At 40.6% G+C, this 20,710-nt stretch overlaps 1 protein-coding gene across 3 annotated transcripts in view; it reads left to right on the top strand.

Moving 5' to 3' along the window:
• Positions 1–20,447, top strand: part of BICC1 (BicC family RNA binding protein 1) — a 247,104-nt gene extending 226,657 nt beyond the window's left edge. For 2 of the 3 annotated variants that reach the window (XM_070432791.1, XM_070432793.1), the window contains exons 16-21: positions 2,784–2,823; positions 3,185–3,339; positions 6,172–6,328; positions 9,458–9,618; positions 12,068–12,167; positions 17,519–20,447. In XM_070432791.1, coding sequence (XP_070288892.1) covers positions 2,784–2,823; positions 3,185–3,339; positions 6,172–6,328; positions 9,458–9,618; positions 12,068–12,167; positions 17,519–17,649 — 744 coding nt within the window. In that variant the 3' untranslated portion in view covers positions 17,650–20,447. Of the gene's footprint in view, positions 1–2,783; positions 2,824–3,184; positions 3,340–6,171; positions 6,329–9,457; positions 9,619–12,067; positions 12,168–14,836; positions 14,916–17,518 lie in introns of all 3 variants that reach the window. The other variant, XM_070432794.1, reaches the window with a different exon arrangement.
• The last annotated feature ends 263 nt before the right edge of the window (positions 20,448–20,710 follow it).

The raw sequence follows: 20,710 nt of genomic DNA on the forward strand, positions 1-20,710 counted from the left end.
CCAAACAGTGGAATGACCGGTCGCTATGATGCGCACTGACCACCAGGAGGCAGATGCTCAATGCAGGAACTGCCCTTTGGTGATCAGTGTGTTCCCACAGGGGGAGCACTGCTCAGCCAGAAGCACTGAGGCAGGCTCACAGCTGGCAAGTGCAGCAGCAGTGGCGGGAGACTCCCACCTTCATGGCAGTACTAAGGATATCGGACTGCCGGTTTAGGCCCGCTCCCCACAGAGAGCGGGCCTAAGCTGGCAGTAGAACATCCCTCGAGGGCTCCTGGACTGCAAGAGGGCGCAGGCCGGGCTGAGGGACTCCCCAAGTGCATGAATTTTGTGCACCAGGCCTCTGGTTTAAAATATAATACGAAAGGTAATGTGAATGGTTTTTGTCACTATGTGTAATGTAAATGACACTATTCACCTGTTGTTTTATAAAATTTTAGATAAATACCAAAGCTGTTATTTCTAAGTATTATTGCCTCTTAACATGGTCTTGAATAAATAGATATAATAATCCTTCTATCTATAAAATGGAGGTGATAAATTTGGTGTTATTTAGGCAGTTATAAAAATAGCTAATATGAAGCTTTAGTTTTTTGAAAATAGATGATAAATATTGATGATTATATTGATTCACAAATTTTTATGATTATTTTAAACAATTTCCTCAGGGATTTTTCTCTATATCTGTAGTAGGCTAACTACTCAAAGTAGACTATTGAACATGAAGTTCAGAAATCTGATTTCTGTATAGATGACAATATGAAAGATAGGGATTTTGTGCTTTTAGAGATTCCTATAACCATATGATTTCAGTACCATAATTATTGGGTAGACTTACCTACTTCATAATAAGAGATATATCGCCCCACTCCCCAACGCCAAAAAAAAACCAAAATCCTAGAAACCAAACTGTCACAGATATATAAAGAAATTAATTCGTGGAACTAAATTATACTTCTCTAATTCCAGCAAAAACTACAACTCAATCCCGCTTATCTGTTCTTTTAAATCCTTTGCATTTGAACATTTCCATGAGATTTTAGATGAATGTTTTCACAAAGCCATGGCCTTTATAAGGTGTCGAAGTTTTTTAAAAAATGGTATCTGATACATTTTCTCTAGCGGGCTTATTTTCAGTTAATATAAATTAAAATTCCCTCCTCAAAGATGTATCAAATCCGCTTCATGATCCCTTTATGGTTTTCGTCTGTCTCGTGGTTATTACTTTCCATCCATTTTATAACTAGAGTGAACCACTTTCATGTTTCTTTCTTTTAGGATGGATAAGAAATGTTCTTGGTGATACAGTTTCAACTTAAATAGATGTTTTTGTGCCATTACTACAGAGCTGACTTTTAAAACCATAAGAAATCAATGACAGTATTCACCTAGCATTGACGGGGAGAAAGAGTGAAGACTCCCTGATTCCCCCAGCTGAGAACTCTCTGTCTCCGGCTGTCCTTGGAGAGCTGAATCCCCAGCTCTCTCCACACTTATCTCACTTCCTAATTTATTTTGTAGTTATTTCCTTTACCCATCCCTGCTGAGGCTCTCCGTGCTCTGAGGCTATAGGTTTTATTTTTCATTTTTTATTAATTGTGGTTTTCTTCCACAAAGTGCCGCACAGTCTCTTTAACCTGAGGCACTCCATACATATTTATTGAACAAGTGAATGTAGGATCTTCCTACACCTTGCCCTTAGATGTTGATCGTTAAAAGTTGATTTTAATTTCCATTGCCATTTCAGATCTAACGTTTCAAAACCATCGTCAAATGTGTTCTCTAAAAATCCACTCTCCTGATTTACTGCCACGTTCTCAGAGCTCACCACACGTCCTGGTTTGTCAGGGCCAGCCCGTTTCCTTGTGTTATCCTGACCTAAGTATTATTTGTGGCACATTCCCACTCAGAAGTCTCCTGTTTCACACTGTAGATTACCTGGGCGTGCAGCCTACATATGGTGGTGTGGTTCCCCTGGGAAAAGGGTCGGAAGAGCTCTTGCCAGCTGTTTCTCAGCCTCCTGGTAGCCTTTAAGACATTGTTAATCAAGTCCCAGTTCCTCAGCTGGGCAGTTGAGAATGCTGGGTTAGCATGTGAGATGTCGCTCTGTCCACTTTCTTCCAAACGACCTACCATGGTTTCTGTGTAGACCTGACTGTGTCATATGTCACTTATTCAGTGTGAATGAAAGAGTGGATAGTGCCATCCTACTTCTATGCAATAGAAGGTAACTAGGTTTAGTTTATTGTAATGCTTACTGTTATTATAGCTTAAAGCTCGACATTTGCTATTTTTCTCCTTTCAAAAGCAAAGACCATTCCAATTAGGCTAAATAAGTTCTTAAGCTGCCTGGACATTACACCACTTCAGGCCATCCTTTGAAGAGGGGATTTTGAGAAACAAATGAGGCCCGTAGATAACCTGAAAGCATTTTCATAATGCTTTATTTTGAAACTTAGCAGAACTATTAAGTTATTTACTGTGCTTTAGCATATACTTATCCTGGTGTTTTAAATATTCATAGAAAATAGGATTTTTTTTCTTTTGAAGGAAGATTTCTGGCTCTTGTCATTGTCTCAACTTAAAGTCAAAAGTAGTAATTTATATTCTAATTAATTAGATTTGAAAACATGTTTAAATTGATCAGACTTGCACTGAATTAATGAGACATTATGGTGCTTAGAAGGTAGATTCATGGGCTCTAGTCAAAACCTTGGTTTTCTAATCAGCATGACATTTGGATAAACTGGCAATAAAATATTTTCGCTCTGTTTTATTTTCAGGCATTTGACTATGAACAAAAGAAGCTATTAGCAACCAAAGGTATGTGATATAGTAATGATTTTGATTCTCCCCTCCCCCATCAAAGACCCACAAAAGATTCTCCAGTATTCATGTTGAATTGTGAAATTGGACCGTCATAAAAAAAATGTTTAAGTTCAAAGTTGCAAAAGTTTTGTTGGGGTTAAATGTACTTTATTGAGTAGATTAGCATTAGATCAGTTATGAAATAATGTATCATTTTAAAATACAATGGCATAAAATATTTTATGACGATATTTTAAGGCATTTTGTATTAAGAAATAATATTCAGGTATGATTTCTTTACATATATCAGAGGAACAGCACGCATCAATATTTTTAAAAATATCAAGCATTTTGTTTTATATTCTGTGTTCCAAAGCTATGTTAAAGAAACCAGTGGTGACGGAGGTCAGAACACCTACAAACACCTGGAGTGGCCTCGGGTTTTCTAAATCCATGCCAGCCGAGACCATCAAGGAGCTGAGAAGGGCCAACCACGTGTCCTATAAGCCCACAATGACAACCACTTTTGAGGTTTGTAGAGTCATCCCTACCCATTCTTCCTGTCTGCTCTCAGCAAAGGAGAACAGTCGTCATCTCTCCCCTCCCATTCTTCATTAAGTAGGAAAAGTCATTAATGGGATTTGTTTTAATTTCTGTTCTTATAAACATATTGCTATAAAATGGATGCACTCTAACATGCTCTTTTACATGTCTTCTCTCAGAGTTGTGGACCAGCTGTTTGTCATGAAGATGTAAATTCATAACTGAGTTTTTGTTAGTAGGAGAGTGTCGTAAATGCTAAAACAAGGCCGAGATTAAGCAAAGGGTAGATGTAACAACAGTCCATAAAATGTATAAAGAATCCTTTTATTCAGGGGTATCGCTAGCAAGCCCACCATAGGGAGAAAAGACAAATATTCAGTAAAAGCAAGTGTTCAGATATGAGTTAAAAAGTCAGTGTGTTCAGTTGTGCCAGGAACACAGCAGGAAGTATTACAAACAAGAACTCCAGAATTTTATGTTTCCCAGATGTTGGCTGCACTGCAGGGTGAGACTGGGAAGCTGGCATCTGCGCCACATGGAGAAGGGATCCAGAGTTCCCAGCTCCCCAGCCAGGCTACACACGACTCGCCCAGCCAGCCTTTTCAGCTTGAGAGGATCAGATTTTGGCTCTAAGCCCTTTGCGAGTGGGGGTAGAATAAGAGCGCACACGCATGCACACACCAACTGGGGAGACTGAGCAAACCCAAACACGGATGGAAATGACTGATCCAAGAATCACAATGTTCAACCAGAACACTGCAGACTGAAAAACAAATACTGGTGAAGGTTTCATAATTGTTAGTCTAATCACTAGCATTTGTAGATTGACCTTCTTTCCACCTGTTTTCTTTGTAATAAATTAGACTGTTGATGAAGGGTAAAAGCAAACGTGCATTTTTTCTTCGTCTCTTTGCGTAAGTGAAGAAGCAAATACTATTGAAATACTAAAAAGAGGTCAGTCTCCTATGAATTTTGAATTTCATTGTCAGGCCTACAGTAGCAACCTGACAGCTGTATTTAAAGATTGAGGTTACTGCCAGCAATGAGAAGATAGGGACCTAGGGAAAAGTTTTGAGGCTCTAAGAGGTACAGTCCTCTCGCTGCCATTGTAGCTCTGAGAGAAACTAAACAACTTTTGTTGGCAGCGACCTTAACACTGTGCTAATTCTTTCAACGGATGCACCTACAGTCTCGTCTATTTCACTCACCTTTGTTTGGTAGGATGGGGTGTTAGGTGGTTGATTGTGTTTCTGTACTTTCAGAGATGGAATATTCACTGCAGAAATGCTAATTCAGTTCTGTTCTCAAAGACCAACAGTGTGACGGTTTGAAATGATCATTGTGACAATGTAGTCAAGTACAGGGGCTGTGGGGTCCGGCAGCCACCACTGATGGATGTATAGCTCAGGGGAGTGACTTCACTCCTCCGAGCCTGTTTTCTCATTTGGTGGTTTAGAGGCTCACATGGCAGAGGGCAGCCAGTGCGTAGCATGGTGTACGGTAAGTTCTGAGTAATACTTAGCGGTTCCTGTTATTTCCACTGGAGAACTTTACCCTGAAGAAAACCAACAGCTTGGAATGTTGATGAAGGAGGCTATTGGGGGCAGTTGTGGAAATAGGAGTGGGTGGGTGTGGGTGTGTTTAGAGATAACATGGACAGAATCTGCCGATGGATGGATGGGATGTGGTGAGGGAAGGAGGGAGGAGAATGAATTGGGTAAATGGTAGAGTTACGTATTGAGATGTAGGGATTCTAAGAAAGGAGTAGGTTTGGGTGTGGCTGGTGGGGACAGATATACAACCGTTTCGTTGCAGGTACCCTAAATTTAAAGTGAGACAGTTACATGGAGGTGTCAGGATGGCAGCTCCAGGATAGTAATTTGAACAGAAAAGTTAAATCTGGAGGTAAAAATTTTGGAGTCCTGGATATAGTTAAACCTTGAAAGAGGTGAGATTACTGAATGAGAGAGAAGGAATGCCAGGATCAAGCCCAGTGAGATGACATTCAGAGTGGGAAGGGAGGAAGATCCTACAAAGTTCCAGTGCCATAGGCAGAAACCCCGGGAGTGTGGTGTCCTGATGCCTTGAAGGAGGAAGTGTGAGAGGAGGGCGTGGCCGGCTGTGAGACCGAATGAGGTGAGAGTTTTGAAGTGAACAGTAAAGGATTCTCTTGGAATTCCCCAGTGAACGTGAAACTTTGGAAATCAGAGAATCTTGGCGTTAATTCTCTAGATCCAGTTCAAAATAGGGTGTCTGTAATATGGTGATGGAATGAATAAATGCTAGTTCCGTGCAGACCTTGAGATCTTTCAAATTATTATTTTGATTTGGAGGAATGAAATAAGGTAGACTTTTCTAGGTATTTGTGATTTGTTGGAGAGATCCTGTTTAGATGAGGCCAACACCGGAGTCATGCCAGATCTCTGTCCGCCCTCCAACTTGATTAGCCTGGTAGCTGGATTCTTGTCAAAGCATTGGGTCTACTATTCGTCTTCCCCATTGTTTGTCCTTTTTGTGTGGCACAAGGCAGAGAATCTCTTGTAGACCTTTACAGGAGTAAGTCTTTATACAGAGGACTCTCAGAACTCTGCTGGGCACCTTCACGATGAGGGATAGAGATTTCACGGTGTATATTTCCAAGTCCTCGGTGGCTGGAAGACAGAGGATAGGGACAGGGACCACAGCCTCGTCCCCAGGAGCAGCATCCGTGGGTGACTGCAGTGGTTAGCAACTGAAGTAAATGGCAGTGGTCTCCTGGGCATTCTTTCCCCTCCACCCACCGTATTAAACGTTTCCTTGTCTGGCTTTCCTTGTTGACAGGGCTCATCGGTGTCCCTCTCGAGGTCCAACAGCCGTGAGCACTTGGGAAGTGGAAGCGAATCTGATAACTGGAGAGACCGAAATGGAATAGGACCCGCCAGCCATAATGAATTTGCAGCTTCTATTGGCAGCCCCAAGCGTAAACAAAACAAATCAAGTGAGCTTTGACTTTTAACCATATTTTTAGGTGTCATCAGCGTGAATTTTGTTTATTGGTTGAGGGTGATGTTCAAGGATGAATTCTGCACTCCGTGCCTTCAAATGTTTGTCATAATTCACAGGCCACCTCCTCTGGGAAGCCTTCCTTCTTTTCCCCGGTGAAGCAGACCAGGTGCTTTTCTGCTTTCACTGCATTTTGTACATGCTTTTACTCTAGCACCTGTCATGCACCTGTCTAGAGGGTAAATACCTGTGTACGTAATTGTCTCCTCCTGTAGAATTTGAGCTCCACAGCCAGGGACCATATTTATTCATTCAGTGAACACTTTTTAAATGCCCACATGCCAGGCATTCTGTTGGGCTGTGCCTGATTTGTTATTTCTTCCCAAATGTCTGACAGTGTGTGACACCTAGTAGGTGCTCAGTAAATGCTTGTTGAATGAATGTAGGAAGGAGTCACGCACACACACACAAACATTCAGAAAATGCTTTTTCTCATCCGGAAAAGGCAGGGACAGGAAGATGTGGAGCAGACTGTGCTCAGATTAGCATCTTGGACAACAGAAGAAAGTCTGCTCAGTAGGTAGCTCCTTAAGGTGAAAAGCAGCATCTGATACGTTAAATGGACAAGATGTAGCTGAATTTATGTAAATTTAATTTATCTTTAAAGCATAAGGGTTCTGGCTTTAAAAAGATACGGTTGAGACTCAGCATGAGTCCAGTGGTTTGTCTGTAACAGCACCCACACTTCTGGGCTGTGTAAAAAGGTGAGCAGATGAGAATTGGCAATAGTCATCACAATACATGCCTTCATTCAGGGTTTGGGACGGATTGGGAGCCCTGAGACGCAGAGCGTGCAGTATTTGAAGGCTCCTTAAAAGCCACCTAAATGAGCACAGTAGACACTCAGTAAGTCAGGTGTTACCATCAGTCAAGTTGCTGTGCTGTTGAGGGTCTCCGATTTGAGAATACCGGTCTGGGGTCGGCCAAGTCTCAGTAAGAGAGCACGGTCAACTCATTCTTGCCCTTGTGCGCTGTCTGTGGGCGCCTGGGCCCTTCCTGGAGACGGGGGCTGGGTCCTCCATCACTGACAGGAGGACAGACTGAGGCGGCTGGTGCCAGGCAGGTCTAGAGGTGGAAGTGACCTCTGTTCTGTAGCCCAAAATAAATTAGTCCTGTACCTCTCCTCTCCCTTCACTTGATGCTGGATAATTAAAATTGTCTGTAAACTTAGATGCACTGAGGTTCAGGATTAGGGATAAAATATCAGGATTCTTTAATAAAAGGGAATCATTAAAGAAACAGTTATTTTGCTTTTGTCAGATGCTTTAAGAGAATAGGGAGTTTAAGTGGTTACGATAAAAAGAAACAATGTACACTAACAGATATCACTAAGAATATTTTAGCACATCTTTTTTTTCACATTTTACTAATGAATTTTTTTATCTCAATATATGCCAAGTATTATTTAACCATGTAATCTACATAAATATATTTTTATATAATATTTTACATTCTTTTTTATACTATGTCTTTAAAATCTGGTGTATGTTTCACACTTACTAAACATTTTAATTGCCAATAGCTACATACTAGTATAGCCAATGGCTACTGTACTGAACAGCACAGTTTTAAGTAATTTTTTTTCTACACCCTCGTCAGCATTACCAATGTCTAGGTTTTCCCCAGGCATCCCTGTTTATACCGGTTGTTCCAGTGTTAATTCTCAATAACTCCCACTTTTACTCTAAAAAATGTAAATTTATCATTTGGACAATTATATGGTAAACTTACCATGTTGTCAAGTCCAATGGTCACTTCATTGTGCCCATCGTATCCTGCTTGGCATCCCCCTTGACCCAGTATGTCACTGGTCACTCCCTCTCAATCTTTTCTGGTGACATCGGGGCCTTACCTCCAAATGGTGGAGTGGTCCAGGGCCGAAGGCCTTCTGAACTTGGTTCTGGATCCTTTTTCGTCACATTCTCTCCACAAGAGATAAGACATCTGTTTTTAAGAGAAAGAGAACTCTTATCAAGAAATTCCTTCCACTTGAGATAAAGGACTCCTCCACTGGGAGATGAAAACAACTGAAGGAAGTTACTAGCGGCACCCAAAACAGTGCAGAACGTAATTCTTAGGTTTGGTGAACCCACTGACCCCAGAGGAGATTAGGTGGACCTCACTGGCCAGGTGAGTGTCCTCCTTCCCTCTCTCCCTAGGAATCCCCTGTGAGGCTGCACCTTTGGTGTAAGAGGATTGAATCCCTACATGGACAAGAGCCAGTTGTTGACCGGGGATACGGGCTGCACAGCTCTGCTAGAATCTCCAAAGCAGATCTTGAAGAGTATTTAAATATTTGGTCAACTACTTGGTCTGGCTCACGAGGCCATCACCCAGCTGTGCATGTCACTGGGCCTGAGAACTATACACAATGTGGAGAGATCTTCACCCATAAATCAGTTTCAGAGCCAAGCAAAGCTCAGCATTGCTGTCTTAGAGAATTTTCCTCAAGAGACCGATTTGTTTCTGTCCTAAATGAAATCTGGGAACTCCAGCAGCATTTCTGTCTCACTTCATGGTACTCTTCATGTTGGAAGTACTCTATTTTGTGAGCTTACGGCCCAATTATATTTTTGTAGGGAAGGGGATTTATGTGGTGCACTGTTACAGAATCCCTCTGACCGCAGGTGAGCACAAGTGTGGAGGCAGAGAGCCACCCGAAAGGAGCCCGGACTTGCAGTACCTTTCCGTACCCTAATTATGTCCCGAGGGTCTGCCTCCCGATTCCTCACTTAATTCACACGCAATCAATTTAAAGAGCAAATGCTTCTGAATGCTCCACGAGAAAGTGATTAATGATTATTAACTGCAGAGGCACTGTTGCTGAATTGCTGCCTCCCAAGTGTAACCTTATAAATGGCAAGAGCCTCTCTGAAAGCAATAACCGGCATTTCGTTAATGAAAAGCCAGTGTTTCACTCCGTAAAGGATTGCTCTGCTTCTGCAGCTACAGTTCTCTTCAGCCCAGCAAAGAAGCTGAAATATTGGAGGGATTAAAACTTTTAATTAAACCTTGTTCTCTCCGGGCATTTGCACTTCAAGCCTGTCTCTCGTTTGCCCTTCAGCGGAACACTATCTCAGCAGCAGCAATTACATGGACTGCATTTCCTCGCTGACAGGAAGTAATGGCTGTAACCTCAACAGCTCTTTCAAAGGCTCTGACCTCCCCGAGCTCTTCAGCAAACTGGGTCTGGGCAAATACACAGACGTCTTCCAGCAGCAAGAGGTCAGTCATTATTTACTCATCCCCACTCCCCGCCTCCCCATCTTCGTTTGGGTTCTGTGTACGACGACTTCTAGAGTGAAATCCCTCGCTGACCTGTGACTGTTTTCACTGAGCATTGACTCAAGCCTCATAGCTTGTTTTTGCTGCTAAGAAAAACGTGATCTCATTTCCTATTTAGTGCAACTAGTAAACACAGGATGTGTGTGCACAAAAACACCCCTTCAACAGTTATAGCTAAACAGTGTATTGATTCATTGCTCTCAAGGTCAGCAACAAGTCTGTATTTAATGTGATTTCACACTTTAAACTATTATCTTTATTTGTGGCACTTAAATACCAGTACCTGAAATAAATGTGTGGTGGTTTCTGACCCCATCCTACTCACGTTACTGAAGTCTGTTCTCACAGAGTATAATGTACTTTTTTGCATGCTCATTTATTCTTTAATTTACTGATTGGCTTTTGCCTAAACTGAGATGTTTTCTGGACCATCTCTAACATGGATTTGGTCTAACTGCTCAGCCATGGCCACTATGCTCTGACGTAGAGAATAGAGCGTGACTCTTTCTGATAATGCTGTCATTTTACCCAGGCACGGCTAACCCAGTGCAGCAGCGAGTTAGAATAGTTCCATAAATGTATCTATTCCATTCTAGTTTGACACTAGCATCTGAGAGACCATCTGATTAAGTCAGTAATTCCCAGATCAGTGAATGAAGAAGCTAGAATTTTTATTTAGTGCTTTGTATCATAAATTTAAGGTATTGCCCATAGCTCAATAACTTAAGTTTGATTGCTGAACTCTACATTTTTTTTTTATAATACCAAAAAGGTTATAATGTGTATATTGGATAATTGGTGTTCTAAATTTAACCAAGGATGTTGTGAGTTGAATAACATTTTCATCATCAGTGCATCAAGGAATTGCACTTATTTAGTCCTGCTGCTTAGATGAGGGTGGCTGATTGAGAAGTTCAAGGGCAGAGGTATTTTTTAACTTGTCCAGAAACAAAAGGTTTCCAAGTGAGATTAGATTTTTTTCAATAACATTCAGGGTTTCTTTTTAATCTATAGTATTATTTTGAAGAAGCATAGAAATAAATTTATTGTAGGTACTTCTTATCCACTTATTTCAAAAAGGAAGAAAATAATGATCATATAAAACCAAGGTGGCTGGCTTTATTTCATATTTATTAGCTTAGAGCAGACTACAGCCTGCAGACTTGCTGCCTGATTTTGTCAGTAAGAGTTTTCGTTGGAACACAGTTTTATGTATATTTTGTCTCTGGTTGCTTTTGAGCTCAAACAGGAGAGTTGAGTAGTTGCAGCAGAGTCAATATGGCCCACAAAGCCTAAAATAATTACTGTCTGGCCCTTTATTTCAGGCATCCCCAAATTCTTAGTCTCCATTAAATAGAATTTCTAAAAACATAGCTTTAGATCTATGATAAATGAAAAACAAAAAGGTTTTACAAGATCTGGGTGTAACTTGTAAATCAAAACAAAATTTCAAATTAATTTCTTGAAAAAGGATGCATTACTATTTTCAGGTGTGTTGAAATTTGGTACCGCTTCCTTTATTTAGGATATTTTCCAATATTCAGGTATAACTTAATAAGGATCGCCCATTCACTAACCTTGTGAGATTTATTTAGCAACTTTCCCAGATATTTCTGTATACGTTGTTATCAGCCATAGCTGCTCATTCTTTTATCCTCTCGGTGAGCCCTTTGCTGTATGTCTACAATCATATTTAATGCCCACACAAGCCCTGCAAGGGACACGACTCAACCTGTGTACACACAGAAGTCTTGTCAGAGTCAGAATCTGAACCCGTATCTCACTGTCCCCCAAGGCGGGATAAGATCCTCGGCTAGCTGCCCTCCGCACGTTGTTGCTGATGCCACAGAGCACAGTTGTACTGTTCCTGGAAAGATTCTTGTCTGCCAGGCCCAGCCAAGTGGGTCATGGGTCTGATGAAGCCTGGGAATTCCTCTGTCATTCTTATGTAAAACACAGTGGAAGATACCCTCTATGATATTTATAATTCAGCTTCTTTTTATATAGATATACTTAAGTCAAAGCTAAGAAATATTTTCTCTCTTCTGGGCAGATATGTATTCTTTCTTTTATCAGTTCACGAAAAAAAAAATGTACAATTTGTATTTCCCTTTTTGTCCCGGCTGCCAGGATGCTCAGATCTAAGTTTTTAATCTCAAGTGCAGTAAATCGCTGGCTTAGACTAAGTCTGCTGATAGAATAATCATTTTTGTCTCATCCCCTTAATTACTTTACTCTTGTCCCTTAGGTTTGTGACACCACTGTTCTTTTTTGGAAGCAGGCAGAGTATAATTAATAAATAAAGTAGGTGTAACAAGGAGTTGAACCTACAGTGAGGAAGAAAATAAATACTTAGTATATTGGTTATAGATTACCTTTTCACCCACAGATCGATCTTCAGACATTCCTCACTCTCACAGATCAGGATCTGAAGGAGCTGGGAATTACGACTTTTGGTGCCAGGAGGAAAATGCTGCTTGCAATCTCAGGTGAATATAAATGCTCACACTCATATTTTAAATCTGAATAACTTCTGCCAGTGGTCTCAGCCAGTGGGGCTGGTTCGACCCATTTACCACTTGCTTGCCACCCGGGCACCTTGGTGGTTGTGGTTTCATAGTGCTTCCTGCTAACAGTATGACCAATGCTCAGAACATCCCCTCTTTCATCAAGACATCGCCTGAAAACCTGTTGTGACAGTATCGTTCCTTAAAACAGATTTCTCCAGAAAGATCTAACCAAAATTGCCCTTTGCAGAACGTGAGCCGGGGTTGCAGCACAATTCTTCTTTCTTGTTGTTGTGTTCAGCAGCGATCACTGGGTTAGTGAATAATGATTCTGGATTGACTGTCGTGTTTCAAGTGCATGTGTGCTTGTATACCAACAGAGGTCATTGCAGAGGTGAATGCTCCGTGGTACTGGCAGGTATTACTTGTCTGAATGCTTTTTATTTTATTATTTTTTTTACTAAAGTTTTCATGAAATTTGTGAGTCACAGAAGGGTGTAGGATTCTGAAATTAGTCACAGAATGAAGGAAAATAATGTCTGTCTCACAGACTGCCTTCTGTATGCAGCGGTTTCATATTCTATGTATTACAAAATGCTCTACACATATTTACTGGGGACCTCCTATTTGAAAGGAGTTGAGCCAGCTGATGAGTCAGGAGTCGGCAAATTCAGAACAGTGTACCTCCAAAAGGTGTTTTGAGAAATATGAGGAAGAAATGGGGGGTAAAGATGAAGACTTTTTGAACTTCGGGTTACTTTTTGAAGACCGTCTGATGAATGTCCGTCTTTAAAAACATAGACACCAAGGGCAGAAGCCAGTGGTGGGGCGGGGTGAGAATATGACTTGGCTTTTTCAGAACACTGAAGCTGCAGGCTGTGCCTTTTTGAGGCCAGCAGGTGCATCCAGCTGGTGAGAGTCCTTTGCAAACAGCAGTCACTAATCAGATCAGCAAGTAAAATTTAAACCTCAGTGGTTTTCCATTTTGTTTTAGCAGCAGATTGCATCCCTCACCCACTTCCTCACAGGAAATCTTATCTATAGACCTACTATCTGAAGCAGACATAAGCGGAGCGGCTTTGAAACAGGGGTGGAAATTCAGCCATCGAGCAGCCTGTTGGGTCCTCTGTGGATAAACACGGTTCTGCACGCATCAGTGATTAGGGACGTCTTCCTCCACCCTGTGTCCCCAAGCGGCTGCATTAAGGGAGCTCCATGGGGCTGACACTTTTTCTTTTTCGCTCATAAGATCAGCTTGACACAGTACAAAGAACACTGTATTCAAACAAGGAGATTTGGGCTTTGCCTCTGCCAACGCGTGAGACCTTGGGCGAGTTTCCAAAACCATGAAGGTGGATTGGAATAGATGATCCTGTGAAGTTACCTTCTATTTCTACATCTATCCTTCCACGTGGTGCATATATGAATAGCAGGGGCCTCCCCTGTTGTTTTTTTATTGTCTGTGTAAATAGGATAATTTGTTTTTTTAACTTGTTTACCCTAAAGCTCCACCTCAGAGGGCTATACCTAGAACTAAATTTACTTTACATATTTTCGCATTCATCCATTAATATGAAAAGGAAATTTACACTATACTTGAAATTTGATTAACTCACAGAATCACCACGCTTATATTAAAATATGCCTGTGGGCCAGCACATTTATAAAAGAGAAGAGTGTGTTCCAGAACTCCATAATCTTTCTCTAGAGATTCATGGAATGTCGGTGACAGTAAAATGAAAGTTCAGTTTTCTTTGTGTACCAACCCACTTCCAAACTCTGTAAGGCTTCCAGCAACAAGCAGCTATCTCTAAATACTTCCAGGGGCTCCAGCTGGATTGTTACCGTCTTTACTCGGAACACGTTTGTGATCTATTCCAGGTGGGTTTGGGGGAGTACAGTGGGAAACAGCAGGGAGGGGGTTTGAGTCCTCTTTAAAAACATGTTTTATCCAATCATCATCTTCAGTGTGGTTCTGCTGAGGTTATAGCTCCCGTAGCCGGCCTCTCAGGTCCTTGCTGTGAACCGGAACGGGACTTTGAGTAAGATGCCTTATGAATGCTCTGCACGGCAGGAAGTACTTGATTATTTTAAGAAGGATTTCACCTCACTTTGTTGCCTGCATTTGTTTGAACCTGGTAAATTGTTTTCTCTGCAAATAATCAGTTTTTATTGAGAAGCCCTTCATCAAAAAGCTTCTTTTTCCAGTCCAGCTCATTTGATAACAAACACATCCATTTATAGCCCCAGAACATTCCATTTCCAGGTAGGTGCAGGATAGCTGGGCAGCCTGGACGTGCGTTGGCCTTGTGGTTACAGAGTTTGCTCACAATTCCTTTTTAAAACTTTAAACTTATAATCAGAGTTCTTTCAGTGTAAGGTTTGGTTCTGTTTTTAATTTTGAGCCACAAGACATGTATTTTTGTGTTATAGGAGATGAGGTTTATCTCTAGTAGAAATGGATGAGAGGAAAAAAATGATTTTTTTTTCAAATCCATGATTTTTTGACAATTTTTTTTATTTCTCTCAGTATTTTCGTAAGTATCTAGCTAAATATGCAGGGACTGAGTGAAAGGACGTTTAGCATCCTGTTGTCAGGCTTCCCGCCAAGGCCTCAGGTAGATCTAACATTTCCCGACCTATTCTTTTAGTTTGTGACTCTGTTCAGATCCGCAACAAGATCCTGAGAGCTGCCAGGATTGTGTGACCCTTGGAATTTCAGAGAAAAAGGTTGGTATTTTCCCAATTATCCCTTAGGCTTACTGGGAAAAAAATAAAAAAGGACAGAGTTTGCTTTTTAATTTAAAAGGCTAAAGTCTATTCAATAGGATTTGGTCCTTGAGAATCTCTCTGGGAGATTTATATCTTAGAAATTACATTCTTTAGGGAATGGCTGAATTCCTTCACAGTCATTTTATTCTTCCCAAAACCTAGTTGATAGGACTTTTCAGAGTAAAGTTTTCAATGTCTATGAAAAAATTGTTTTCTTCACTGGCCCATTGGTTTTCGTGTGCTCAGTTGGACATGTTCCGTGGGATAAGGGAGTAGAATGTTTGACCTCATTCACACCTTTCCTCCTCTCTAGTATCGGAGTGTGTGTCATGGTGCGTGGGTTATCCCCCCACGAAAAAATGAAGGCCAAACAAAGTGTTTCAACTTGAAGGTGACAAAACTTTCCCAGGCTGTGCACTTCAGAGGATTCATCTATTCTTAACTCTGCTATACTTGCCTTTAAATATATTAAATTCTGTCTTGATTTCTGAATTTCTGCAGGAACTTGATACAGTAGCTATCTGTAAGCATGCCTGCATGTGTCTTTTGCTTGTTAAGGTATCTTCCTTGCTTCTTTAAAGTTTTTAAGCTACATTTTTCTGTTTTGTTTTTTTTAAAAAAACTGGCATATGAACTGTGAAGCAAAGCTCTGCTGTCTGGCATAGGTGGGACTACCAATTTCTCAAATCTGTGTTCCTGATGCTTTGGTTGGTCTTCGCACAGTGGATGGATCCCTGCAGCCCAGGGCCTGGACCTTTGCATCAGGCAGGGTTCAAGCTTGTCACTTAACTGCTTACTTTGATTGTTTGTGTGTTTTTTTTAAATCCTCACCTCAGGATATTTTTCTATTGATTTTAAGAGAGGGAAAGAGAGAGAGAGAAACATCTATGTGAGCGAAAAACATCGATTGGTTGCCTCCTGTACACCAGGACCCTGGCCGGGGAGGAGCCTGCAACCGAGGTATGTGTGTGCTTTTGACTGGAACCCGGGACCCTTTGGTCCACGGGCCAACACTCTATCCACTGAGCCAAACAAGCTAGGGCACTTAGACTATTTTTAAAACTCAACTTCCTTATCTATAAAATGGAGAATGGTAATATTATCTACCCCTTAAGGAGGACTTAAATACAACAAAACAAATATAAAGTGCTTGTCATATAAACTCTAATAAATCATGACATTTTTCTTCTCCCTGCCAAAGACCTAAATGTGAACAAAAAAGAGATGTCTCTACTTATGCATTGCCCCTGTGGGGCAGACACTTACGTTTTGGAAGGCAGTGAGGTGAAATGTTAAGGGTGTTGGTCCATTTTCCAGAACTCGGGAGACGAGAGCACTCCTGGCCATCTGGCTGTCCTTGGCCACCGGTGACCCCCTGCGACATGGGTCTGTGTTTTCAGTCTCAGCATTACTGTAGCCAGCCATCGCTTGCAGTGCAACTTCAGAATTCGAAAGGGGATTGTACCTGTGTGTGGTCAAAAAGGAACTGAATACTGTGCCAATATAAGGTGCTCAATCACTGGCTCCATCCTGCCCCCTCCCCCCCCCCAAAAAAAGACAACTTTAAGCATATTAACTATATAATCTCTGTATTTGAAATTGAATACGTTGGAAGATATCTGGCTATCAGAGGCCAACAATCCTGTTCCTTGTATTAATTCACCAGCAAGAGTTCCATCAGCTGATATGAGGATTGATACATTTATGTGGGGTGATGAGAATAAAGTGGTTGCATAGTCATAAACAAGGTAGGCTGCTTCAATTTTTTCCCTTTCTGGTTAATAATTTTTAGTTGGAAAAAGACTGTTTTCTATGTACTCGGGTTTCTTTAAAATTGAGCATCTGAGATTTCCCTGAAAAATGTAAAGTATTGGTGGTTTTCAATTGTTTATTTCCTGAAGTGGTTGCTATTTTTCACTAAGTTAACTTTTTATTCAATGAAACCTCCTGCTGATATGCTTCCTCATATAGCTCCTCTGACCCAAGGATCACAGGTATCACGAGTTGGTGGAGCCACAGGGCTGGGGCCGAACACAGCCATGTGTTCCTCCAATATTCTCATGTGTAGATGTGGGGTCTTTTCATGTCTGACTGTAATAATTTAATGGTTGCTGTATTTGACGTGGGTGAGCTCAACAGCTGTAGTAACATTCTGTGTCTTTGGTGTAATACATGCTCTCCTATGCCTTTCACCAGCATTGATGTCCCCCCATCCCTTTGCCTCTGAGGTGACATTGGGATAGGTCAACCTGCTCAACTTGTATATCCAGAGTTTAGAGGATTCTGAGAATGACACCTCCCCCAGATAGTTGACAAACTGCAGTAACAACACTTGTTGTCCTCGGTTCTCTCGGCTACCAACATGTTGCCTTTAATATCAGACTTTCTAGCATTTCAGAAATGTCTTGACCTTCAACTAAAGGTTTTCCTTTCGCTACCAGACTTGACTCCCTCCTCCCCCAAAACCTACAATACACCATTTCCTGAGCTCGACTGCCATGTCCTGTAGATTATAGACGTTCTCCATGGAGTTTCTAACAATTCTCTCTTTCTCTCTCTAGAACTAAATAAAAACCGGAGAAAGCTTTTCGAACCGCCAAATGCACGCACCTCTTTCCTGGAAGGTGGAGCCAGCGGGAGGCTGCCCCGTCAGTACCACTCGGACATTGCGAGTGTCAGTGGCCGCTGGTAGCAGTGCCCCCCGGGGACCCTTGCCAACTTTCATCAACGTGGAGACAGGAGATCTGTGAGCGGCCATCACTGCACCCGTCCGTAGCACTCTGGTGACTGGTATCAGGACCAAAGCATCTTATTCACACCTGAATTTTGTGCCAAAAAGGAAGAAAAGAGAGAAGATATTCTTATGTCATCATTCAGAACACCACATGCAGATTGCTTTTTAAAAAAATGGTAATTGGACAGAATTTGCAATATGAGGGTAGGGCTTTATTTCCTGTTTTTATTTACCTATATAACATATGCACTGATTTTTTTTTTTTTTACTTAAAATGAAGGATGATTTGACATCTGGGATGCCAGAAAACATTGAAGTTATTGTTTGCTTGTTGTTGTTTTTTTTTTGGTATTTGGGGATTTTTAAAAAATAATAATCAAAAGTGGAATTTTCTGGTACTGCTCTAAAATAAGTATTGAGGTCTTTCAGCACTTTACACTTTCTAATTTCTTGTCCTGTGGAAATGCTCTCATTTTTATGTCACCTGATGAAATGGTACAAATCAGATTTAGTCACATTTTTCTGACTGCGTTAAATTTTTATTTGAAATGGTACTGGATTATTAGTTTTTGTGCAGAGTATCCTGTGACTTTGGGAAATGTAAGTGACTCCACTTGATTCTGGACCAGCTCTGCTCATTTATGTCAGCATCCTAGAAGCAGTGAGCAGTGAACCTCGTTCACTGTAACAGGTGCAAAGAAAGACCAAATGGACTTTGCAATATTAACCCTTTGCAGTTATCATATTTAGCTGCTGCCTATATTGCTAAAATGATGTTAATGGTTGTCTAAAGGCAAAGGGCTATTTTTAGTATACTGCCACTAAAGGATACTTATTTATATCAAACTTTTTATTTTTAGATATTATAAGCATACCGTACATAACTGATGAAATTGATATCTACTAGAGATTTATGGTAGAGCATGGACGGCATTCAACAACTGGAGCCCTAGATTGTCACTTTATTTAAAAAAGACAAATAATCATCTGACAAGACAGCACTGTTGCCATTAGGAAGAGAGATAGATTCCTGTTCTTATCATGTACACATTAGCTGCGCTCCGTGTGGTCAGAGGACTTTCCTTAAGCCACATGTGTCTGCTTGCAGTAGGCTTATGTATGTTGAGAACAGAAAGGCTTTATTTAAGTCTCCAGTGACAGTTTGTAAAGACAGTGGAGTTCCAAAGGAGGGGCAGAAATGACTGTTTTCTAAGTGGCCAGACTCATTGTTACAATCATATACTGTGAAAGTCCAAGAATCAGGCAACATTGTTTCCTAGGTCTTTTCAGACATCTTATTGTGGATTTATGAAGGGTTTTCAATTCATGAAGAAAATCACTAAGTGCCACCCTTTCTTCAAAGCAATATTATTTCCAAGTGTATTAATTTGTTGAAAAACTTTCCCATAGGAAATGTTGTGAATTACCTGTACTGTAATGACTTATTTATGTTCATTACTCAAGATTTTCTACATGGACATAAACCACTATTGCATGCTGTTAGGCAGATGGCATTAGATTACATAACAATTGGGGACTTTCATACAAATGCAGATTCGCAAATACTTGCCTGGCATTTTTCCATGCCTAAGTCTTACCATGAAAGAATAAGAAGTGAAGAGAAATTTTGCACACAGAAATATTTTCACTTTAAAAAAATTGTATTGGTTACTTTGAAGGCATAGATGATGGACCTGTCATAAAATTATCAATGATCGCAGCACTAAGGGGATGCTCATTTCTAAACTAAATTGCTCCCTTGGCAAGTACAGGTCACATGGACCTCCCTATCTTACGTGGCTGTACAAACACATCATGCTACACATTCAGCACAAGAATTCCAGATTTGTTTCCTGTTCAACAGCTTGGTGCTCTAAATTTTATCATTTTCTTTAATGAGACTTTCCCAATTACAAAGCATTTGGAGCTCTTTTCCCAGCCCTCTATGATGCATCTGCAACACGAGGAGGATGGGATGAATGTGCAGTATTAACACATTTCGTACCGCTCAGGAGTTTTCTCGTGTTTCGCGAGCCATCTGTTAAGGACCGCTCACGAGTGTTCTCGTTTTTCACGCCCATGGAAAAAGGAGCGAATCTAGATACTTAGGTAAATTTTGTTTGGTCCCTCTTCATAGAGGAAAATGTTTTACGCAGTACCATACGTTAAAAAAGTACTAGGACCTTTAATTGTTTTTGTAAATAAAAATGTTATAATTATTGAAAAACAACACCTAAAGTGCATTATGATGATTTAAATAACGTGCAGTTTGCCCAAAAACGTGCGGTCCCTGGCGTATGTCTTGGAGATTTCTATGCGGTACGCAATGTGTTAAGCTGATGGAGGTTTTATGAACAGTGCTTTACGCCAAAGGGAAAACTGTCCCAATTAAACTAGATTAAATAGGATGGTTAAAAATAAATAAAAAAACACTGGAAATTACTTTTCTCACTTTCTCTTATGCAAGGAAGGTAATATGACACTACAGTACACGGTGTTGTCAGTGTTATATGATGCACGAAATATTTGGATTATTTGAATAAATGGTAATTTTTAATCAATCTGTGCCTTAATAGTGACCAATTATCTGTAAATATAGAACAAATACAGATTGTATTTTTTGTGTGGGTTTTTGTCCTTTTAGTGATTTTTTAAAATGAGAGATGGAATTAAACATTGAAAATGGGAATTTTCTAATCAATTGTTATATGAAAAAATAAATTTATATAACCCCTTTGTATTGCCCTTGCTAGATAAAATGCCTTTTTAAAAAAAAAAAAAAAATATCTTTACACAAATTCTGTGCCTCTCTTTGTTTTCTAAGACTTTTTTTTTTTTGGTTTTGTGTGGCTGTGTTCAGCATAATTGAAAGATGTGTCTGCAGAATTGAATATGTTCTCTTTGTCCTGTTGTTCTGGTTGACAGTTCTCATTTCACCCAGAAGCTAAGGCACTTTATTTTAGCCAGTGAATGAATCCAGGACCAGTAATCAATCACTGTTTCTGTGGCCGCCCATAGG

Source organism: Myotis yumanensis, unplaced genomic scaffold (genome assembly GCF_028538775.1).
Source record: "Myotis yumanensis isolate MYYU_CA2020_CCGP unplaced genomic scaffold, mMyoYum1.0.hap1 SCAF_13, whole genome shotgun sequence".
In the NCBI taxonomy this organism is placed as follows: Eukaryota; Metazoa; Chordata; class Mammalia; order Chiroptera; family Vespertilionidae; genus Myotis; species Myotis yumanensis.